We start from the raw sequence: 25,178 nt of genomic DNA, 5'->3' as shown, positions 1-25,178 counted from the left end.
GAAGACTTTGCCCGGCCGTGAGAGCTGGTCTGCGTTTCCCAGGCGCGGCGGCGGTGGAGCAGCGGCAGCAGCCGGGTCCGAATCGGAGTGGCCACAGCCCGGGGCGTGTGCGCCCCGCTCGGAGCGTGCTCGGGTTCCTCACGGAATGTCCCCGGGGCGCCCGGCGCGCTGACCCCCCAGCCGCCTCCGCCTTCGGCGCCTGCTGCCTCTCTCGGGCGGGCTTGGTGTTCGGGACTGCAAGCTTCCCGGCTCCTGGGCAGTGGGGAAGCCCCCGGGGGCGGGTGACCTCAGCTGGCCACGACCCAGCCCTCCCCCGTGCGTATCTCGCTTAAGATGGCAGCGGAGACAGGGGAACTAATCGGGGCTTGCGAGTTCATGAAAGGTGAGGAGCAGTCGCCCCGCATCCTCCAACCCTCTGTCGACACCCCAGCTCTTCACTTCTCGCCCCTGTGTCCCAACAACTGTCTCCGGCTTCTTCTGAGGCCCCCAGCGTACTACAATCGCTGCGCGCGCTCTTATCCCTTTCCCGTACTATCCTTTCCCCCGAGGACCCCCCGCTTCCGGCTTCTCTGCCTTTCTTGCGTCCCTCGTTCCCTCTGCAGCACTTTCGGAAGGCCTCCCAGCTCGGTAAAGGGACCGCACCGTCCTCTGCCGGGCTCCACCACGCAGCGGCTCGAGGGGATCCTGCTCCAGGGGACCCTTTCAGTTGCCTTTATCCTACTGTTGCTGGATCTTGGTTTTCGGGACACCTCCAACCACACCCCCCTGTCTCTCCTCCCTTCCTCTTCTTGAAGTCTCCGGAGCTGTAGGGGAGAGTCTCGCCTCTCTCTTCCCCTTCCGCAGAGGTCTGGAGATTTCTGAACCAAACTTGCATCTCCAGTTCAACGGGTACCCTCAGCTTCTACCTGCTCCCGCTGGCCTGAAACCAGGGAGACCTGGGACCCCTGCACCCCACTGAGTCCCTCAGTCGGGCCCTCGACTCGCTTCTCTAACTGATGTGCTCTTGGATCTCTGTGTCTTTCCGGGAGAGATCAGGTTTCTGCAAGAATTCCGCGTGCTAACGGGGTCTTTAAATACCGGGTAGCAGTTGTTATTTTGATCCTCGTGTATTAGCACCCCCATACCCCACCAGCTTCCGTGCTTCTCATATTTTCTCCCGTCTTTTAAACTTGTCTTTCAGATCGGTTATATTTTGCTACTTTAAGGAATAGACCAAAAAGCACAGTAAATACCCACTATTTTTCCATCGATGAGGAGCTGGTCTATGAAAAGTAAGTTTCTATATATTTTTTTAATCTCAGCTATTTAACTTGTTGGCTCTTGGGTAAGGAAATGCCATGCACCTTTATGACAGTTTTATTCTCCTTCCCCAGTGGTGCAAGTAACAAATCCAATTTCTTAGGCTCAGAGGCTGGGGAAGAGGTGCAGGGAAAGTTAAGGTAATTTGAATCTGTCATCACCTCATTCCTTTTAGTCCTATGTCTGTATTAGTTCTTCCTACCACCACAGTAAACTGCAACTGTAGATTCCTAACACTCCCCAGAGCAGGGCCACGGAGAGGCACCCTCTATCCTTGCTAGATTCTGTAATAGGCATGTGAATCAGTCACAGGGTATTTATTGGAGCACGTACAGAGTACAGGGCAGTGTGTGTATTATAGGTGCTTCAGCTTTACGGTTCACAAGACGTCTGCTGTATCTCAGGATGTTTTTGTTTGTGCAGCTCATATTTGGAAAGTGGGACTCACTTAGCTGAGTCCCAGTCATATCTATGAGTAAGATTTTACCTGGGTGGTAAATTGCTGCATTATTTTATTTGAGTGTCTCAATCGTCATTGCATTATTATTTTTTGCCTTTGAGGAAGTGGTATAGGAGTGCTGATTTACATTCTTTGGTTACTTTGGCTTTGTGGGGTTAGGATTTAAGAGTGAAAGATGCATGTAGGGAACTGTTTTCTGTGAAAGACTGTTGATCTACGTGGAAAAGATTATAGTATAGTAAACATTTAATTCAAAGAGAGAGAAGTCTTGATTTAATAAAAGCAATATAATAGTAAGGAATAAGAAGGCTGAGTTGGCTTGGTTATGTCCTTTTATTAAAAGAGCTGGTGTTTCAGGGTAGTCAATATATTCTAACAGAAAATTTTACTTCCTTGATGCTTTAACCAAATGTCCAATTACATGAACATAGTTAAATAAATTGTATTCATTATAGAAAGTGTCCTAGGACTTGTGCTGTTAAGGGAGTTTTGGGAGTTCTGCCTAAGGATTTGTGAGTACCACCAGGCGTTCGAAAAGTGAGAGTATTCTCGACCATCCAGAGCATATCTTTTCTTTGAGGGAAAACAATCTTTAATTGTCACTTTATCAGAGGGATTCATGAAACTGATGTCTTCAGGACATTTCTCTTACTGGTGCTGGGAGCAGGATGCTCCTTGAATGGCTGAAGCAGAAGTGGGAATGAAAGGGCCCTTTGCTGCTGCTCATGAATGCCCAGAGCTGCTGCAGCAAAGAGGTCTGAATCCCTGGTGTCGGATTACAGCTCTGCTCCTAGACAGAATGGAGTACTGCACTGCCTACTCCCTGACCTCAGGTACCTGGTTGATGTCACTGCCAGCAGTGTTTCTGGAGTATTCATTCTGTTGTTGTGAATGTGCATTGTTATCGCTGTCTTTTTTGTGTGTAGAGTTTGGGGACCTCTCGTGAGTCTGAGGGTAGGGACAGTGTATATGCTGTTATGTTCAGTTCTTCAGTGATGTGCTGGAGGTTAATATGTCACTGAATAAACCCCAGGCATTAAGGTCTCAGTTGCTTCTTTTGGGATTGCTAGATGATAGATCTAGATCTAACAGGAAATTACGTTTAGTCAACTAAACACAGTGCTCAGTGGTTTGATTCTGATATTGATATATGAGGAAAGATTTTTGTGTGATTTTAATGTTAGCATTTTAGGATAGGACTTCAAATCACATTCTTCTTATACTGATTCTACTGTATTTCTGTAAAGAAAGACTTGCTGGCAAGACCATCCAGTTTATGATGTGAAATTTTGATGTCATTTGAAACTTTGATAAAGACTTCAGTCCGGGCGGTGTGTACTTCTTTTTGTTTGAGGTGCCCAACTACTGTGCCACAGGAGTAGCTATAGTTCTGATCATCCACAACTCCATTTTTCAGTCACCTTGAACATTGTACAGGGTTAGATGATGTAGTGAATACAATGAAGATGGGTACATGTTACCTTCACGGAGCTCCAGAAAGACAGGACTGCAGTGAGAAAGAGAGAGAAAAGATAACTGCCATAGACCCACATAACCCCCTGGGCTGGGGAGAATTCATGGCCGGGGGAGCACATTTGGTTGAGGGGTTCAGAAAAGGCTTCATGGAGGAGTTAAGACTGGCTTGCAGAATGGACAGAGATGGGAGAGGAGAGATCCCAGAAGCAGGAAAAGCAAGGATGAGGAGGGAGGCTCTAGAGTGTCTTCAGGGAATAGTGAGACCTCTGGTTTTTCTGGTGTGTATACAGGTTCAACTTCAATCTGAAGTTGAAAGGTCAGCTGGGCAGATTGAGTGCCAGGGTTCCAATAGTATGCCATGGGACTCTCTTGAGGATTTGAGAGCAGTCCAGGGTATGACTGGTCCTATGCTAACTGCAAATAATGGCACATTTCATTGAGGATTTAAATGCATGTCAGGTGCTTGGTGCTTCACAACTATTAATTTATTTTATTTTCACATCGGTTTTTAGGCAGTTACTGTTATTATCCTTAGTGTGCAAACAATGAGAATAAGGGACAGAGAGGTTAGGTAAATTGCCCAAGGTCACAGAAGTAAGAAGTAGTGGACCAGGAATTTGAAATCGAGCCCCCTAGTTCTGGAGTACGTATGTGTGTTCTGTGCTTAGTCGCTCAGTTGTGTTTGACTCTTTGCAACCCTTTGGACTGTAGCCCTCCAGACGCCTCTGTCTGTGGGTTCTCCAGACAAGAATATTGGAATGGGTTGCCATTTCCTCCTCTAGGGGATCTTCCTGACCCAGGGACTGGACCCAAGTCTCCTGTGTCTTCTGCATTGCAGACAGATCCTTTACCACTGAGCCATCTTTGAAACCTTAGAGTACATATATCTTCTCTCAAAAAATTAATATGATAGCATCATTTTGGATGGATTAGAGAGGAAGTAGAACCCGCTTAGAGAAATTCTGAAATGTTCAAATGCCTAGATTAGAACTGGTGACAATGGTGGTGGAAAGAAGAGCTCTGAATCCATGTGACTTGGCAACAGATCAGGTGCGTGGGTTGGTGCGGTGCTGAGGATAAAGAGGGGTCCAAGAAGTCTTTAAGACAGCTTGGGTCACCGTGAACCTGCTGGGACCATTGACTGAAGCAAGAAGTAGGGCAGAACTGGCTCTCGTGGGGAGATCAGGCGTTCCTTATTGGTCAGGTTGGAGGGAGGGAGTTTATGGGATGTGCACATCAGGGTTGGTTATCACATAAATTAGAAGTCCTTAAATTTGGAGGTTTTCCTCCAAAAGATGATAAAGCTGTGAGGATGATGTAATTTCTGGGAGATAGAGAAAAATATCAAGGGCTATATTTCATAGGCATGACCAGGAGGAGAGGAACCAAGGGAAAGAGGTAGTAATAAGCAGTCAAAAAGATGGATCAACTCTGAAGGAGAGAGAAGAGAGGGGAGAGGAAGAGAGGAACAGACGCAGTGGCATCCATCTCGTCAGCATTGCTTTTGGGACGTATTGAATTAGACCGCAGAGAACTTTGAAGGACGAGTAATATCAGATTCTATTATTCTATCGGAAGTAATATCAAATTCTTCTATGACAGATAGCTTATGGTGAGGAAAACCTGGACTATCATATCAGATTGTAATTCTCTAAGGGAAGGAGAGGGCTTTCCTGGTGGCTCAGCGGTAAAGAATCTATCTGCAATGCAGGAGCCTCAGGAGACGCAGGTTCGATTCCTGGGTTGGGAAGATCCCCTGGAGGAGGGCATGGCAACCCACTCCAGTATTCTTGCCTGGAGAATTCCATGGACAGAGGAGCCTGATGGGCCATAGTCCATAGGGTCACAAAGAGTCAGACACGACTGAACCGACTTAGCATGCCTGCAAGGAGAAGAGATTATTAGTATATGTGATCACACAGGGCCTTATACAGCCCTCTACCTATTTACAGAACGTGTAAGTGAAATGCTGCCTTTCTGGCTAAATTATCATCCTGGAAATGCAAGTGTTATTTTTTGAATTAAATAAATCAACAAATATTTAAATAATAAGGCTTTGTTCCTCTTAAAGGAACTAAGGGCAAAATTTCTCCCAGCTAAAATTTTAGAACTGATTTCAAGCTGACTTTGCCTGTGGGGTTGTTGGAGTGGGGTGTCCGCTGTAGTGATAGCCCACACCTCTGAGTTGGATCTGGGAAGGCAGTAAAGGCCCTGAAGTTTCTTAATCCTGGTTTGGTAGCTACCAGCCCTGACACCTGTCAGGGAAGGAGGCATAGATTGGCAACCCAGACCCACAGGTGCATCCGCTACCCGCCCTCCCGCCCCCTAGCAACTGTCCGGGAAGCTAGTGGAGAAGGGTTAACAAAATGGCCTTATGAGATCCCAACTGTCTATTAGAAATGAATTTTCTCTTTGAATTTTAAACAGAAGTTACCACATTAGTATAAAAGCATGAGCAATTTTAGTAAAATGTGGTTGATAATAAAGCATACATTTATCCTTGGGTTATGATTTCACAGATCAGAATTAATATCAGAGTATAAACTACCACACTTGTGGGGAAAATGCAGCCCCCGAAAAAGGGAGCCTTTTAAAGATTTGTCTGTATTTGATTAAGCTACAAATAATGCACAACTTTTCAGAAAGGCTAGTTCTTTGGTTTTGGAATTGGGCCGTGTAATCCAAATAGAGGCTTACTTTTTATAACTTGGCTCAAATTCCTTTTGGCTCGAAAGTTAGCAAAATCAAATATGTTAATTGCTATAACTTTGTGGGCCCCTCCTAACAGTGATGGGTATAGAGTTGAATGTTTTTGCATAGAAAGGAGACTGTAGAAGTCTTGTCCATTTTCATTTCTTCTGTCTTCGTGTTTGCAAAGGTACTGAAAATTCAGGAGAGAACTCTTCATGGACATACACTGGGGACTGCATATTAAGCAGTTTCTGAAATGATTCAAAGAATTTCACCAATATGTTTTAGCATGGAAGAATGAGCAGCCTCTAATGAGGACTAATTAACTAACTTGAAGATTTAAATAATTTAAAATGTCCAATTTTCATTTAAACTTTATTAAAATGGCCTGATATTAATACAACTGGTAATTTTGGGATAAATAATTTATAAAAGAATGATTTCTTATATGTAGCTTGTAGCATAGGCTTGAGTTGAAGTGTGAGACTAGGACATCTTTGAGAGAAAGCCAGAAAAACTTCTCTTGCCCAGAAATATTGTAGGAATAGAAAATTTAGGTTAGATAGAGGTAGGAAGGAACCCTTTTGGTTTTTCAGTTTTTATTTAGAATTTAATGTGTAACAAGTAGGCTAATGTCACGGAAAGCTGAATGCCACCTAAGCATACGAACATATACAGATATATAGATATGTGATCTTATATAGAGCCTTGAAAGTGAAAGTTTCTCAGTTGTGTCTGACTCTGTGGCCCATGGACTGTAGCCCATCAGACACCTCTGTCCGTGAAATTCTCCAAGCAAGAGTACTAGAGTGGGTAGCTGTTCCCTTCTCCAGGGGATCTTCCTGACCCAAGGATCAAACCTGAGTCTCCTGCACTGAGGCAGGTTCTTTACCTTCTCAGCCACCAGGGAGGCCATCATTTGGTACCTCAAATCTCATTATAAATTGCTATGATATAGACAGAACAGGAGATAGAGTTGAATTCAGAGACACATTTCACCGTGAGAATAAAAATAAAATTACAGCAACAGCTAATATTTATAGTCCCATGACAAGCTAATATTTATAGTCCTATGACAAGCAGTGTCCTTTATATACATTAACTCAATCTTGGGAACAACCCTAGGAGTTAGGTGCTATTATTGTCACCACTTTATGGATGAGGAAACTGAGACCCAGAGAGGATTATATAGAGCTGAAGGTCATTGAGCTAGTAAATTTACCCTGAAGTCACGCTCTCATGCTTCCAGCAAGTTCCCATTTGTCCTGAGCCTGAGGCTGGTAAAGAGGGTGGAGAACAGCTTTGCCCCTCCCTGGTTCACGTGACCCTTCTAACTTGAGTGGTGATGGCTTTGGCAAGGAACGGCTGCTGACATTGTGTCCACCAATTTATGTCCAGGCTGTATTTGGATATGTGTGGTAGTAATTAAAATGTTTTCCTGCAACTCCACTTCTGTGGATATGAATTTGCTTTTTCTCCTTTCAGTGGACTACCCTGCCTAAAAGAGAGAGAGAAAATAAATTGAGTTAATTATCATTGTATGTTAGTAGGAAAGGTGAAAACAAAAGAAGCCCAGTTTTTATAAGCTTAAGAAAATTCTTTGCTGGCAGACTGTGAAATGTTCTTGCTGCTTAATTGGTGTCACTTAAGATGCAATGATTTTTGCATAGAATTCTCCTAAAAACTCAGAAAACTCTTTAACTTTTAAAAGATGGTATAGGTTTCTACTTTCTTCCCCTTTTCTCCTTTCTCTCATCCTAATCTTGCAGAAATAACACAGTTTTGTTCAGGGCCACTTTTTCCATTCTCTGTTTTGAACACAAGAGTTTTAGGCGTGTGCTTATGTATATGTACCTGTGTATGTAACCAGGATTATTATGCTGTATATGTCATGAGGAAATAGATATCTGTATACTTATACCAGTCAGTTCTTAATTCTGTGACCCGCTAGAGTCAACTTTTACTCTCAGGATACTGATTTATTAAATACTTGCTGTTTTGACCCTTTTGGTATTCACAGTGGGGTTGTCGATTTCTGTTCTTCATAAGGACAAATTGTTACTCAGTTCTTTCAATTTGCTTGAGGCAAGCTTGGTGAAAATGGAAAATGTAACTGAGGTGCTGAGGACTCAGTTAAAACTGACAGGGCTAGTCTTAATCAGGCCGCCTGAGAAGGGATTCAAGTGGGTTGGAGAATCCTGTGAGGAGCTGTGTGCCGGCCAAGTTCTTTGTTGGCCAAGTCACCACAGGGCGGCTTCATTATTGTGTTTGAAGTAGATCCCTAAGACATCAGATGTTCTCATTTGTGAGTTCATAAACATTCCAAAGCCGAAAGTAAATGACTTACACTTAGCCACAGCTTAATGCATCTTTGTGCTTTAAAGAGAAAGAGAAAGAAAAAAAGACTCTTGACATGTTTTTATGGGAAGTGAAAACTGCATAATTTAAAAGTTGTAGGTGGTTGGAAATCGAGGAAACAATGCCGTCCTGGGGTTGATACTTTGTACTTCCACCGCAGAGGCATGGGTTTGATCCCTGGTGGAGGAACTAGGATCCCTCATGCCACATGGCGGGGCCAAAAAAAAAAATCCCCACTCCCCCCAAAACAAACAAACAAACAAAATATTTAGATGGGATAGATTTTGGTACAGAGCCGTGTGCTAATGCTTTTGGGATACACAAATACAGAAAGAAGGAAGTGTAAACAAATACAGTGCAAGGCGAGAAATGACAAAAGTTGTAAATGAATATATTAAAAATCCAAGAAAGGAAGAGATATTACTTAGCAGAGTGATAAAGACTTCATAGAGTGATATTTGAACTAGCTTTTGAAGGGTGTGTAAGAGCAATGAGTATATTTTATGATATCTGTGAGGACAAGTGCTGCCTATTTTTGCTCACCACTGTATACATATATTTAGCACGGAGCCTGGCTTAGAGGGTGTACAAGAAAATTTAGCTGAATGAATGAGAGAAGGAGGAAAGAAAGAAAGATTTCAGTGTTGGGGAATAGCAAGATTTTGTTAGGTGAGGCAAAATACTTGAAGTGCAGAGAGGTCATGGGTGAGGCTGGACGCATGAGTGGAGACTGGCTTATGGAAAGCTGTTTGGATCTCAGTTCTGCTGGTTTATGAATGACAGGGAGACTGCACAGAGCTCTGCTTAGGATACTCCGGTGACTGGGAGGTGTGGCAAGACTGGATTATGGTTACAGCAAGGGAACAGAAAGGCTAGGTGAGAGAGAGGCTACACGGGATGGATTGACTGTATTTGAGGCATTTGAGGGGTCAGGGCAATTGAAGGTTAAGTTCAAGATTGATGGTTTGGGTGACTGGGAGGAAGTGACACCTTAAGGTAGGGGATGTATGTAAATCAGAGGGAGAAGCTACCTTTTTGTTGCTTTGTTTGGGGGATGGGGAGGAGAAATAAAAAGGGGAGTCTCCAATGAAAGTAAAAGAGGAGTCATTGTCTTTTGTGATCTTTAAGCAGAAAATAGACAACGCCTGCCCTGGATATCTAGCTATTTGCTTGTTTTAAAAATCTGGGGAGGTGGGTGGGACAGCTGATCTCAAGTTCCTTTCTGGCTCACTGATTTGCAGTGGGCTTAAGTGTGGAGTTCATTGTTTCTTTAAAAAATGTTTAAGCTTTAATTTCAATTTACATTAAAAAAGTTGGTTTTGTTAATCGACCCAATACTTCCAGGACCACCAAAGAATCAGATGTTGAATGAGAACCATCAAAAATATTATTTTATTTATTAAAGCATGTAATAATCCCAGTCTTTGACAAACTAGGAATCATCTGGTAAAGCATCACAATTATTTGTGATGGTCGGTGAATTCCTTTATGGAAAATAGTTTCATAAACTATAGTTTTTGAATAAAGTGTTTCATTTATTAATTTAATATTTTGGTGTTAAAGATCTTCATGTCCTATTGATGAACTGAAGAATTTGCTAGTTTGGACATGTTCTTTTATAAAATTTAATTTTCTTTTGAGAACCAGAAGAGATGGTATATTTCAAATTTGCTCTCCTTGCTAGATATACTCTTACAATGCATTTATCTAGTCTTGTCTGGGAATGTGGCATTTCAGTAGGGCAGCTTCTACAAAAAGATGGAAAACTACATCTTGAAATATCAAAATAGTTTTATAATTTATGGGAACCTTTCTAAAATGAATCTACATTGTTGCTTTCTTAAAGAATTTAATGATTATGATTTAGTTATTTTTTCTGTGAGACTTTATTACTATGAGTGCATTGGTTGTACAGTTTCATTGTAATTCAGGTATAGTTTTAGGAGCTCCTAAAGGTGGCTGAGGCAGTAAAGAATCTGCCTGCAATGTGGGAGATCTGGGTTTGATCCCTGGGTTGGAAGATCCTCTGGAGTAGGAAATGGCAACCCGCTCCAGAATTCTTGCCTGGAAAATTCCGTGGGCAGGGAACCCTGGTGGGCTATAGTCCACAGGTTGCAAAAAATGGGACACGATTGAGCACCTGAGTGACTGATCACAGCACAGCACAAGGAATAAAGAGAGCTCTGCTTAAGTATCAGATTTGCTAAACATCTTTTATTTGGTAAGCATCTTTTATCTTTTAGTGTTTTTAATCTAGTTAGTTTTTGTTGATGAATAACTCACTGAGTACTTCCTAGGTGTTACTTACTGTTGGATTGTGTACAATTGCTCAGTTGTGTCTGATTCTTTGAGATCCCATGGACTGTAGCCCACCAGGCTCCTTTATCCATGGGATTCTTCAGGCATCCTGGAGTGGGTTGCCATGCCCTTCTCCAGGGGATCTTTCTGGCCCAGGGATACAACCCAGGTGCCCACATTGTGGGCAGATTCTTTACAGTTTGAGCTATTAGCTTTTGACATTTCTATCAATGTACCAGCAGCCACCAGTAGTTGCCTCCTGCCTGTGGTCTGTCTGATGAGTCTAATATGCTATGGGCATAGAAACCAGATATCTCATTTTATTAGCCTTTGGTGCAGTATAAGGCTAAGTAGACTCCAAGTGAGCCAGAGGCTCAAATGTTGCTAAAGGGCATGGGTTTGTGGCAGGCTTTAAAAGAAATAATATGACTTTGTTTTTTGGCTTACTTGTGATTCTTATTTATATTCCTGATTGAGATTTCTGAATTGGGGATCCTTGTATAACTGATTTCTTATTCTACACATTTCTTTTTCTTTTAAGAGAGTGTGAAATTGATACAGCGTTTATCCTGAGTCCTCATAATCAAATTGTTGATCATCTGCAGCTGAATTAATCTGAAAAGCTAAAAGCATTTTATTTTTAATCTAAGTGTGATGCAAAGAAAAAGGGTCAAAAATGTCTCTTCTGGGGAGCTGTGACTAGTGTGATTGTAAAATAGTGCCTTTTCTGTTCTGCCAGACACTTCAGGTCAAATGTACTTCATTCTATGTGCTCTATAGCAGATTGCCTACAGCTCTAGAAAACTCAGAAGTAAAATTTTAGGATGATTTTAGCTTGGCAAAACTCTCAGATACCACTGAAGGGGCTGCTAACCAAAAAAAAAAAAAAAAAGTTGGGATGATGTATAGTTGGGGTGAGTCTTTTTAGACTGGGTGCCACTTCTGGAGCAGGTCACATTTAGAGCAAGCCAGACTCTGTGTGACCCTATGGACTGTAGCCCACCAGGTTTCTCTGTCCATGGGATTTTCCAGGCAAGAACACTGGAGTGGGTTGATCTGCCCTCCTCCAGGGGATCTTCCAGACCCAGGGATTGAACCCGCATCTCTGGCATCTCCTGCATTGGCAGGTGGGTTCTTTACCACTTGCACCACTTGGGAAACCCTAGTAATAGAGATACAGGCGTAGGGTAGGCTGTGGCGGGGGGAGAAATGGGTGTTCCCCGATTCTCCCTGCACTGGAGAGGTGGATGACCTCCCATTCTCTATCCCCTTCCCTGTCCTTTCCTTCTTAGGTTATTTTTTGTCAATTTTTTTTTCAGTCTAGTCCAGTTTTGTACCCAAAGTCAACACAATGTGCTACCTGATATCTTTCCCCAGATTTAACCTGGTTTAGAGGGATTAAATGGAAGAAGACAACAGCTTTGCAGATGAACCAATCATGTCAACATTTCATTCATTTACTGTGCCATTTCATTCGTCTCTGTGCCAGGTGCTAGGGATACATAACTGAGCAGATTTTAACCCAGCCCTCATGGAGTTAATTGTCTGGTGGGCCTTAGGGAGGCTATTAATGAATATTGAGATATCAGACAGTTTGTAAACTCTCAAGGAAAGACCTATGTTTCTTTGGAAGCACATAATAGAACCTGGCCTGTAGGATGGAGTGGTGTGTGTATGTGTGAAGTGGGGTGAGGGTAGAGGTGGGGATACAGATGGAGGAGGGATCAGAGAAGAATTTCCTGAGGAAGTGTGACTGGAGCTGAGTCCTGAAGGGTAAATGGGTGTTAATGAGGCCAAGGAGGGTAATGTGCTAAGGGCCTGAGGCTGGAATGAAAAGAAGTAGCTTGCTTGGAGCTTACTAGTACTGAAATGGAAGTGGTACAAAATGAGGCCCAAAGAGAAATAGGTGGGGGCTACATCATCCTGGCCTCACAGACAAGTTTCAGGGTTTTGGTTTTAATTCCAAGAGTTTAGAGAGGCAATGTGATCATTGCCAGATGTTAGGGTAATTATTTTCCTTTTCAGGGCCTCCCTTGCTTTATGACATGTGAGGAGGGTTAGTCTTTTATGTACAGGGGATCAGTCACCAATCTGTTTTCTACCAAAGTCACATGTATACTCTCTGCATAGCTCTCTTGCCTTTAATACCTGCCACTGAATAAAGGGGTTAATTTACACAGCTTGAGAATATTTCTATGGGAGTGAATTTTAATCTTGCCAGTGCATTCCTGAAGAAGTCTTCTTTTGTTTTCATTAATCTGAGACTCAAAGTGGGAGTGTTTAATTAATTGACTTGCTTCAAAAAGGGCAGTCACAGGATTACAGAACCTTGGTGCTGAAGGTTCTCTGATATTTAGTCTTGTCTTTGTTGTTGTTGTAGTTCAGTCGATAAGTTGTGTTCTTCGCAACCCCATGGACTGCAGCACTCCAGGCTTCCATGCCCTTCATTATCTTCCAGAGTTTGCTCAAATTCATGTTCGTTGAGTCAGTGATGCCCTCCAACCATCTCATCCCCTGCCACCTCCTTCTCTTTTTGCCCTCAATCTTTCCCATCATCAAAGTCTTCCAGTGGCCAGAGTATTAGAGCTTCAGCTTCAGCATCAGTCCTTCCAATGAGTGTTCAGGGCTGTTTTTCTTGAGGATTGACTGGTTTGCTCCTTGCTCAGTCCAAGGGAGTCTCAAGAGTCTTCTCCAGCTCCACAATTTGAAAGCATCAAATTCTCCGAAGCTCAGCCTTCTTTATGGTTCAACTCTCAGATCTGCACATGCTTGCTGGAAAAACCATAGCTCTGAATATATGGACCTTTGTCAGCAAAGTGATGTCTCTGCTTTTTAATATGCTGTCTAGGTTTGTCACAACTTTCCTTCGAAGGAGTATCTTTTAATTTTGTGGCTGCAGTCACTGTCTGCAGTGATTCTTGAAAATAAAATCTGTCACTGCTTCCACTTTTTCTCCTTCTGTTTGCCATGAAGTGATGGGACCAGATACCATGATCTTAGTTTTTTGAATGTTGAGTTTCAAGCCAACTTTTTCACTCTCCTCTTTCACCCTCATTAAGAGGCGGCTGTTTAATTCCTCTTCATTTTCTGCCATTAAAGTGATATCACCTGCATGTCTGAGGTTGTTGATATTTCTCCCAGCAATCTCAATTCTAGTTTGTGATTCATCCAGCCCAATATTTCTCATGATGTGCTCTGCATGGAAGTTAAATAAGCAGGGTGACAATATACAGCCTTGATGTACTCCTTTCCCGATTTGGAACCAGTCTGTTGTCCCATGTCCGATTCTAACTGTTGCTTCCTGACCTGCATACAGGTTTCTCTTTGGCTTTAAGGCAAAGTGGCAGCACTAACCCATTTTACAGAAGCTGCAGCTGGAGCCTCGGGTGGCCCCACTACTTGCCCCAGGTTAATAAGTTAGTAGGTGGAGAAGGGTTCTGTGTATTCCCAGTGTTTTGTATTTGAACGTCCCTAAAACCCTGGATGGTGCACCAAAAGACAGGAGTGAGAGTTGATGTTGGGATTCTCTCCTTTCTTTGTGATCTCAACAAATGTCAGACTTTATGTAGGTAAATAAATAGTAGTGATGTCAAGTTTTCCTATCTTATAAAGCTTCTCTCTGAGCTGTTGGTTTGTTCTCTGGCTATGTTGAAAGCACAGTGAATTTCAGGGAGAAAACTGTGAGGGTCTTCCCCTTCTCTGAGGGGGATACTCTGAGGGACATACCTTCTGAACCCAGATCCAACATACTGAGAGAGCAGAGTGCATCAGTTAAAGTGAGCAGATCTTGAGAAATGTTTGAATTGTTGAATAGTTTGTCCAATATGGATAAACAGAGTCATGACTTATCTAGACTATTTTAATATATATTCTATAATAGTCATATAGAAATGACTGTGATAGGAAAATTTAATATAATATAATAGGCAGAAAGCTAATTGAGCATTTTCATTCGATAGATGAGAATGTAGAGTTGCAGAGAGGCTAAGGCTTCAGCCCAGGGGCATTGAGTGGTTCAGCTGGGACTGGAACCCCTTGCTTTCCAATGGTCTTTAGTTTTCCACCCATCTGTAGTTGACTGATGTGGGGCTGGGAAGCTTCTTAGATGTGTAGCTTTTCTTCCCTAGGAAGTTGACATCCTTGTGACTGTGGTTTATTATACACGAGCAACAACTCAGAATTGTACTTTGATCTTAGGCTAGTGTTTGCTGAGCATTTGAGGCCTTTTTGAATATTGATTGTTGTGAGTTTCAGCTATGTACAGGATCTTTATCATCAGACTGGAGGGATGCTGATAAATTTTAGTAATAGGGGAAATATTACGTGTAGCGTGTAGCCTAGAGGACTGTGCTGATTTTCACCTACATTTTGCACATAAGTACATACATATACATGCACACATATCACTGTGCTTTGGAGGAGACTGCTGTCTTGGTGCTTATCAGTGGTAATTATGTTTCCCTGTCTGTCATTGGGTGATGAGCTCCTTGTGGGTAAGGACTGGTGGTCAGCAGGTTCTCAGTGATATTTGAGTAATGGAATGAATGAATAGACGAAACATGTCAGCAGTGCTGATAAAAAAAAAATTGCAGAGTTGGCATGCCTTATAATCATCTTACAGACTTTTAAATATTTTTGGTTTGGACAGCACCATTTAATTAATATGTTAACTTTTACTGCCTTGCTCAGAGTAGATGGGCAAAATTTTGTTTAGTGAGTGTTGCTTGGAATATAGTTTTATCTTTTTTGCTGAAGAGTTGAAAATTTTCAGAGGAAACTTCTGATATATAGATATATAGAATAAGGTATCAGAAGGGAGGGGACATAGGTATACCTGTGGCTGATTCATGTTGCTGTGTGGCAGATACCAACACAATATTGTAAAGCAATTATCCTCCAATTAAAAAAGAACAGCAGCAAAAAAGAATAAAACACAACTGTACTGTAAACAAAACAATGATTCCTTAGGAACAGACCCACTTAAATTAGAGTTTGTTAGAAAAGCCAAACACAACCCAAAATAATGATACATCCTAATTGTCATGAATCTCCTGAGAAGAGGTAGACGCATTGAGTATAATAGAAATGCTTCTAAGCCCGATTTTTTTTAATTTGATTTAATTTTTGGCCACACCCTGCAGCTTAGGTCCCTGACCTGGTGCCCCTAGCACTGGAAGGTGGAGTCCTTAAGCACTGGACCGTAGGGGAAGTTCCTAGGCTTAACTTCCATTTCCTTAAAATCAGTGGGTCATGGGTGATGCTCTGTCCTTGGGCTCCCATTTCTTCATCCTATCCACATGACCTTCTCTTCCCTTTCTTCCCCACTTGTAGGACTCCAGTTCTTTTCATTTCTTTTCTATCAAAACAGGGAAGAATTTGATTTTAGCTATTTAACACTTACTGAATAAAAGTAAGTGTTGATTTTCACTTAATAATTCAGGAGTTTCATTCTAGATATTGACCTATAATTTGCCAACCTTACAAGGGGAAATTTATATATAGATACAACATATATTGGAAAAGGAAATGGCAGCCCACTGTAGTATTCCTCCCTGGGAAATCCCATGGACAGAGGAGGCTGGTGGGCTATAGTCCATGGGGTTGTGAAAGAGTCAGACATGACTTAGCAACTAAACAACAACAATGATATATATGTATTGATAAGGGATAGATATATAGACAAGGGATATTTACTCATGGAGGAGTAGCTCAGGGTACTCTACAATAATAAATAATACATCCATGGTTTTCCTTGCCCAAAGGAGATGTTTCCCCTCATTCTAGCAAGTCTGGGCCCTTGCTTGGCTGTGACTCTGGTGACCTCCTTTCTGGGAGTTGCCAAAAAGGAGAAGACACTATGAAGGGTCATTAACCTCAGTCTTAGGAGCCCACTCAGCCCTTGGGTTTCTTTATTGCATCTCTACAGGGCTTATCTGTGCCATTTCCCCTCCCCATTTTCAGTGTCCCCAGCTTGATGACCTTCCAGTTCTTTTCTACCCTGAGCCCAATTCTTTTATTCTCCTGCCTCGGTTCCAAGTTACCATAGTACATATTTTATGCCTTCTAGGAAGTATTTCAATTGTTACCAATTGATTTTTCTGTTTTCACATTTCCCTCTAGCTAATGGTCTGTCTTATAAATGCATTTCCATTTTCCCCACCTCTGGTGAGGAAAATTCTTACAAAGATATATGTTGTTGGGAGGTGTCTTCTTTGTTCCTGGCATTTTATTATACCTAAGTCAGTGACAATCTGTCTTGGTGTGAGCAGTGAGCAGCTGTGATTGGTTTTTAGTGCTCTTGACATTTTTGAAATGTATTTAGCTTGTTAGAAAATTATATATATATACATTATATATATGCATACATCCACATATATGGTGCTGGTGCTTTAGTCATGTCCGACTCTTTGCAACCCTATAGACTGTAGCCTGCGAGGCTCCTCTGTCCATGGAATTCTCCAAGCAAGAGTACTGGAGTGGTTGTCCGTGCCTTCCTTCAGGGAATCTTCCAGACCCAGGGATTGAACCTGTGTCTCTTATATCTTGTGCAATATAGAATGACCTTAAGATAGAGTTTGTTGGCTTTATATTTGTCTGCGACAATTCTGAACTTTGAAGACCTGTTCTGAATTACTCTTGGCTGTGCAAAATGTTTTTAAAATTATATTTATTTATCTTTGTGCTGGGTCTTCATTGCTGTCAGGCCTTTTTTCTCTAGTTGAGGCGAGTGGGGGCTACTGTCTAGATTCGGTGTGCAGGCTTCTCACTGTGGGGTCTCCTCCTGTAAAGCACAGGCTCTAGCGCACGTGGGCTTCTGCAGCTGTGGCTCGCAGGCTCTAGAGTGCAAGCTCAACCATTGTGGTGCATGGGCTTCGTTGCTCCACAGCATGTGGAATCTTTCCAGAGCAAGGTTCCGTGTCCCCTGCATTGGCAGGCGGATTCTCAACCACTGGACCACCAGGGAAGCCTCTCGTTATTTTAAATAATTTATTTATTTATATATCTCTAGTAGTGTTAGTTGCTCAGTCGTGTCTGACTCTGTGATCCCACGGACTGTAGCCTGCTAGGCTCCTCTGTCCATGGGATTCTCCAGACAAGGATACTGGAGGGGATTGCCCTTCCCTTTTCCAGGGGATCTTCCCAACCCAGGGATCGAACCCAGGTTTCCTGCATTGCAAGCAGATTCTTTATTGTCTGAGCTACAGGGAAGATATATATCTCTAGTTGTTTTTTTTGTTTTTGTTTCTTTTTAAAAAAATCTTGATCAGTGTCATCTCTCAGCACAGAACATTTTCTGCAGGGATGGAAATGTTCCATTTCTGTATTGTACAACTTGGTAGACACTGGCCACATGTGGTTTTTGAACTCTTGAAATGGGCTAATAAGATGGGGGAAGTGAATTTTTAATTAATTTACTGAAATAAATTTATTAATTTAACTTCCATTAATTTAAATAGCTACATGTGGCTAGTGGCTGCCATATTGGAGAGTGCAGATCACCTTAAGAATAAGGTCTGTATTTGATTTACTTTTTCCTGTGTTATTGGAGTATACCAATTTATTTTCATGGTGTTTGGTGAAGTAAGTTTGTTCATTAACCATGTTCCTTCCAAAAGTATTCATGGCTAAGCGGGCTGTAATGTTAGAAGCAGCTTTGAGTTTGGGATTGAAGTTGGCTTGTGATGGTTAGTATGAAATTAGAGTTTGATGGCTTGAATTCTTTATGCTTTCCTAAACTTTGTTTACAGCTAGTTAAAAAAGCTGAAATAATCTTAACTAAAAATTCTAGATTTACCTTGAAATTCTACATCTCAATATTTATGTTCAACTAGCAAAAGAATCAGATATATTAGTTAAGAGTTTTTCTTACAGTATCCCAGGGACAGGGAAATCTGTGTGATAGAAACAAGGCTGCCTTAATCAGTGCTGATAGGTGCTTATTTGCACAGTCCTTGGCTTCCCTGGTGGCTCAGAGGTTAAAGCGTCTGCCTGCAATGCGGGAGACCCGGGTTCAATCCCTGGGTCGGGAAGATCCCCTGGGGAAGGAAGTGGCAACAGACTCCAGTATTCTTGCCTGGAGAATCCCATGGACGGAGGAGCCTGGTGGGCTACAGTCCACAGGGTTGAAAAGAGTCGGACACGACTGAGCAACTTCACTTTCACTTTCTTTTTGCTTCTCTTAAGTGAATTGTTGTCAACAGGGCTTAACTGGTCAGTAATTAAATGTTATAGGTATAGTTCCTTTTGGATTCATGGGTATTTTGTTTATACTTAGAGCACAGTATCACACTGGGGACTTTAGAAATAGATCAATAATTTTAAATTTCAAATTGTTGCAGCTTTCCTTTTTGGCAACTCTACTCAACTCTCATGAAGCCTGTGTGGAGGGACACCTAATTTTTGTGTTACCTTGAATATAAATTACATGTTACCAAAATATTGTCAAGTTGTCTGACATGGTAAAATAAACAAGTTTAGTACTCTTTGCTTTAAGTAAGGCAGGAGACTGTTGGCAGATTTGTAATGACATATCTATGATAGTGTATTTTGTGTAACAGAAAAAATTAAATAAACCCTAGTTTTTATTTAAAAAACTTAAATAAGGGTCTTTGGGAGATTCTTTTTTTGGGAAACGTGTTGATATTAGTAAACTTACAGTCTAGGTTAGATTGAATTTGGGCATTAATGAGCAAAATGTTCATAATGCAGACTTATTTCTGTCTGTGAATGTCGTTCAGTCTTTGTGACCCCATGGGCTGTAACCTGCCAGACTCGCCTGTCCATATAATTCTCCAGGCAAGAATGCTGGAGTGCGTAGCTGTTCCCTTTTCCAGGGTGTCTTCCCAACCCAGGGTTTGAACCCAGGTCTCTCACATTGCAGGTGGATTCTTTACCATCTGAGCCATCAGGGAAGCAAACTCATTTGTTAAAGTTTATTATGAGCAGTACATTCTACTAAGCATATTAGGCATGAGATACTATCACTGAGTGAAAAGCTTGCACTATAGTTGGCCAGGTAGAATCCACACTTAAAAAGATAATTCATAGTATGTGATAGTATATGAAAAGAAAATGAAAGTGAAAGTCGCTCAGTCGTGTCCTACTCATTGCTACCCCCGGGACTATACAGTCCATGGAATTCTCCAGGCCTGAATACTGGAGTGGGTAGCCTTTCCCTTCTCCAGGGGATCTTCCCAACCCAGGGATTGAACCCAGGTCTCCCACACTGCAGGCTGCTTCTTTACCAGCTGCGCCACAAGGGAAGCCCAAGAATACCGGAGTGGGTTGCCTATCCCTTCTCCAGCAGATCTTCCTGACCCAGGAATAGAACCGGGGGTCTCCTGTGTAGTATGTGTTGTGGTCCAAAAGAATGGCTTAGATGATAAGTTTTGGGAACTTTGACAGAAGGATGGCTAGTTTTCCCTTAGAATGAGTGGAGAAGTTAGGACTTGAACTGAATTTTGTGGAAGCTAGAAGGTATTAAAAAAGAAAAGGAGAGCATTCCAGGCAAGGAGACCAATGTGAGCGGCAGCTTGGATTAGGAATGTGCATGGAGTATTTGGGAATGAAGAATGGATGTTTGGAATGAAGATTCTGTATGGGACTTGTTAGGAGAGATTGGTCTGGAAGCCAGGAGTGTGATTTCTGAGTCAAAGAATTATTCTGAAGGGAGTAAAGAGCCATTAAATATTTTTGAACAGTGGGAGGATGTATGAGAAGCAAGATATTCTAAAAATTAATTTCTAGTGTGGAATACAGGTTGATTGGGTAGGAGAGAGAAAAAATTTAAGTACTAAAGATGTGAGATGAAGAAAGACCTGGACTTTTGTTGCCAAAGTAGGAATAGAAGAGGAAGGGTGACTTAGAGTAATAGCTTATTTGATATATAAGAACTAAATTAATATTTACTTGCTACCCCATTGTGATCAGGAGACTGGAAGATGGAAAATGTTTTCAGTCTGGAAGGCTGATTGGAAGGAAAGATGGGTTGAGTTCCAGGTGACAAAAGGCCCAAAGATGGAAAGCCCAGCAGGTAGTTGAAGATGGGAAAGACTGATGCTGGATCTCAGGTTAAAAGCCGTCTGTTTTCCATGGTGTTATCATTTAATTTATAATGGCAGACTGGTGACTCTATCCTGGAGGGGATGTAAAGGAGTGGAGGGAGGGAGCTGAGCCAGGGTGTTATGGCATACAGTCAGTTCAAGGAGAATGAAACTGAAAAAAGACTGGACTTAAGGTATCTGAGAATTGAGAGCAAGGTTTGAGAGGAGCAGTTGGAATTGGAACCTAGGGTGCATGAGCTTTTAAATAAAACCAGGAAGTACAGACCACATATATGTTTTGTTCATGTTGGTTCTTTCAGTATCTGCTTTTTAATTTTTTTACTTAATGTCCTGGCAGGGAGATAAAAGGAGGTGGAACTCAAAGCAGTCTAAGTAGTGACCTGTTATAAGACTGCTGGTGGCTCAGATGGTAAAGTGTATGCCTGCAATGTGGGAGACCCAGGTTCGATCCCTGGGTCAGGAAGATCCCCTAGAGAAGGAAATGGTAACCCACTCCAGTACTCTTGCCTGGAAAATTCCATGGACAGAGGAGCCTGGTAGGCTACAGTCCATGAGGTCCCAAAGAGTCGGATACGACTGAGCGACTTCACTTCACTTCACTTCATAGTAATTGGAGGGTATTGGCAGGGTGAAGTCACTAGTTATTTGGGTCTCTCTGAATCAGTTATATACTGACCCTTATTCCTGAAAATAATTGAAACTCGATTGCAACTTTAATGAAAATAAAGCTGAACATTGATGTTAATGAAAGTTATATTTTTACTAAATACCACTTAAAAAAATCTCAGTTTCTATGCAGATTTTGGACCTCTGAACTTGGCAATGGTGTACAGATACTGCTGTAAACTAAACAAGAAACTAAAAGTGAGTATTGTGCTGATGTTTATATTTTGATATTAAACTTTTAAACTGTGAAATCTAACCAGTGGGATTGCTATGCACGTACCATTTCGTTAGGTAATCTTGATCTTTGGAAACTGAAGTGAGTAGTTCACCTAGAAGTTGATACTGATCTACCTGACTACCCCACAAAGGACATTTAACCTCTTTCATTTTTCAGGATCAATGGAAACTTGAGCCATTGGAATAGTGATCTAAGAAAGAAAGCACAAATCCTTTTAGGTTGTTGTTAATGAGTCTATCAAGTTCCCTCCTAGGATGATTTTTCTGAAACCTTCAGGTCTGCTCCTAGATGCTGTTACCAGGTGATAAAAGGGGGCTGGCTCATCTTTGCACAGCAGGAGTTCTGGAGCATAGGCTTTTTCTGTCTGATCAAGATTGAAATGTTTGTGTGTTTTTTTTTTTGAGTGCCGTCTCTGTAGCGTTAATAGCCGAGTGAAAATAATGAACTAGCAGCAACAGAGACTGAACTTTACCTACTATGAAAGAATTTGGGTCATACATTCACTGTTCATCTGTATGTTTTTATTTTACATGTAGCATCGCTTCTCGGCCTTTTGGCTAAGATCAAGTGTATTTTACATGTAGCTCCCCCCCCCTCAAATTCTAAACATATTATGAGGAAAAGTGATATCTATACTCCTAGTTTTGGTAAACAAGTTTCATCACATAGAAGGAAATATTTGTCTTTTTCTCTCACCTGTCTAAATGAGGATCTTAAATAAAATGTTTCAATTTGGAAGGTGAAATCTACACAGCAGTTTAAGTGTTAACCACTAAATTATAACTCTCAGTTTAATCTTTCTGCTGGGCACAGTGTTACTGGTGTGATATAGTACAATGCCTTATACATATTATCTGCTTAGTGGTAATTTTTTTATTTGATTGATTTTTATCCAATTTAAGCATGAAAAGCAAGTCTGTCACGGAGAATTTCCTGTAAAATATGAATTCACAAATTTTTGTCATTTAACTCAAAATGATAAATGGACATGGAATGAAACTAAAGAGATATTTTTAAAGTAAACAAACATATAATGTAAGATCTGTTGTAATCACCTTTGTAGGGAATTGATTTTGAATTTATTGTCTAACTTGAAAATGCATAGTATGTACATTTCTTTAACTGAACCTACTTAACATTTTTCAGAAAAGAAGGTACTCTCTGTAGTTTAAAAGATAAAGTTAAAAAAATTTTTTGATGTTCAGTTTTTTATTTTTAATAAAGTTTTTATAATCACCAAGGAAGCAAATAATATCCCCCAAAGGATTTAATAAAAATATTTAGTGGACTTTTAATAGATAAATTAACAGGGATAAGATAACTCATAAATAATTGAAATCCTTTTCTTCCTTTTGAAGACCTGGGACTTCACTTCCTTGATTAGTAGTATGTAATTGGTATAAGCTGGGTATTATAATCAACAAAGTGGAACCAGTCTTCTATGTAGACTGACTGAAGAGAAAGGAGTCATTATTAGGGAAACAAGACTTCTGGTCTGACTCAGTGTTCTATATGCTGTTGTTGTCAGTTGCCCAATCTTGTCTGACTCTTATAGACCCCATGGATTACAACACTCAAGGCTTCTTTGTCTCATACCATCTCCCAACTACATAAAAGTAGATGGATTGAATTAAGGTGATTTTTCTATCATATTCTGTACTAAACAGTATGAGTAAATGTATAAAGGACTTGTTTTGATTTGCTTTCATTTACAAAGCTTTCTTTCAACATTATATAAATTAAATAAGGTTCAGAACAGTCCTCTCGGTTCATTTCGGTGATCAGATAATCCGATGGATGCCTGGAATGAATGACATTTTTAGCTTTAGTGCAGTTAATGGGCACCTTGTTGCTTGCTGAGGGAATGAATTTTAAATGTTAATAAGTCATGGGTTATCTCAATAAAGCATACCAGATAGAATCTGTTTATTAGAAGAAAAAGATTTGCTTTACCAATTCAAAGCTACAGTCACTTCAGCCTTGTGGAATCTCAGTTTCCTCTAAAATAGGGATTATAGAGCTCTCAGAGAGACGGTTGGGATTATATATGTCTAGAGGTTAGAAAACAGGTTTAAGAAAGCTTTGTGAATTTTGAAGTCCTATACAAAAGGCAGGTAACGTTTGTGAACTCTGGTAGAAACTACGATAAAGACAGTTCTTCAACAAAGTTTATGAACACCTTCTCAGTTTCACAGCTATCACTTCCATATGAGAAAGCTGTCTGACATAATTTAGGAATCTAGATGACCACTGAGTCCAGCCCTCTGGTTTCGTAAGTGCAGACAGGGAAGCCCCGGAGAGGCATGTGACGTGCTCAAGGATGCAAGGTAAAGTCGGGGCCAGGTTCCCAGGCCCTGGCCGCATCATTCGTGCTCTCGTCTCCGCCCTCCCCGGTGGCTGCAGCCTCTGGTCTGTCACCCTCCTGTGCTCACCCACGCCCAGCCCTGGCTCGCTTCCCCTCGCTGTCCCACTGTGGCCTCATGGCTCCCCTGCCTCTTTTTGGCTCCAGTGACTGTTGCCGCCACTCTGGCTGCTTTGCCCCCAGGAACCAGACTCTCGGCTTTCTGATGCTGAACGTGCCCTCCTTGTTACGCGCCCCCCACGTCGTCTCTCTGAGCCTTTTGTAACCTCCAGGCCTCTTCTCCCTGTTCCCTTCACTCCCTGTCCTGTCAGCTGCCTTCTGATGTCCTTGTTTGCAGCCCGTGATCACTCATTTTGATGAGGCCTTTGGCACCTTGCTTCCATGCCTTTTGACTTTCTCACCTTGACAACTCCCACCCTTCCTGGCAGGTGATTTCATGCACCAATTTACTGATTTCCTGAAGATTGCAGTCCCCCGGCCTCTGCCAGCCTTGTACTTTACCCCAGTCATGTTGCTGCTCCACACAGTTGCATGTGACGTCTAGTCTGACTGTGAAGTGCCCCTGCCCTCTGATAAGCCCTCATTCCTTAAGACCTTGTTCTGGCACCTGCATGTTTTGTAAGCATCTCCTTGTGCTACGAGACAAGGTGGGAGGTGCTGCCTTGTTTTCCCGTAATTCTCTGTGCATAGCTCTATTATTGATGAGTTTTAATTTTACCTGAAATAATCATTTCAGTTCTAATTTGCACCTTTTAATTGCATCTCTTTTTCTCACTAGACTTTGAGCTCCTAGAGGATAGAGGCATGCATTATAATTTTGTGTCTCCAACTGTCCAGCACAAGGACGCTAAACACAAAGAAACCTGTTGATCTTATTATGACCCCATGACTTAGACATCCTCTTTTCTCTTGCCTCAAGAAGTTTCAGTAACCTGCCCTCAGCATTTTACATCCTCAGCGTGTACTGATTCTTCAGTCATTTGCTATTACACCTTTGCCTACCTCACCCTACTGAAACTGCTCTAGTGACATCGTAAATACCCAGTCTGGTGGCACTGACTTGGTCCTCAAAGTCCTTTACTTCTCTGAGTAATTGGCACTATTTTAACAAATAATAGCTTCTTAGAATTCTTCTTCTGTGTGATTTCCTAACTCTTTTAGGTGCATTTTATTTTCTACTTTGGAAATTTTTATTTCTCACAATAAAGCGCTCATGAATTTTTCCCCTTTCTCTGATACCTTATGTAGATAGGTAGTATTTTACAG

General features: G+C 41.6%; 1 protein-coding gene and 1 pseudogene across 3 annotated transcripts in view; both read left to right on the top strand.

Annotated features, from left to right (window-relative positions):
- Window positions 1-248: 248 nt before the first annotated feature.
- CDC14A (cell division cycle 14A) overlaps window positions 249-25,178 on the top strand; it is a 180,680-nt gene continuing 155,750 nt past the window's right edge. For all 3 annotated transcript variants that reach the window (XM_065907974.1, XM_065907964.1, XM_065907957.1), the window contains exons 1-3: window positions 249-382; window positions 1,181-1,271; window positions 21,435-21,510. In XM_065907974.1, the coding sequence (XP_065764046.1) occupies window positions 334-382; window positions 1,181-1,271; window positions 21,435-21,510 (216 nt within the window). In that variant the 5' untranslated portion in view covers window positions 249-333. The remainder of the gene's footprint in view (window positions 383-1,180; window positions 1,272-21,434; window positions 21,511-25,178) is intronic.
- LOC136156555 (U2 spliceosomal RNA) lies at window positions 22,088-22,231 on the top strand (annotated as a pseudogene).

This window comes from Muntiacus reevesi, chromosome 1, assembly GCF_963930625.1.
Source record: "Muntiacus reevesi chromosome 1, mMunRee1.1, whole genome shotgun sequence".
In the NCBI taxonomy this organism is placed as follows: Eukaryota; Metazoa; Chordata; class Mammalia; order Artiodactyla; family Cervidae; genus Muntiacus; species Muntiacus reevesi.
Note: the sequence above shows the minus strand (reverse complement) of the source record. Positions and strands in the feature narration are given on the sequence as shown.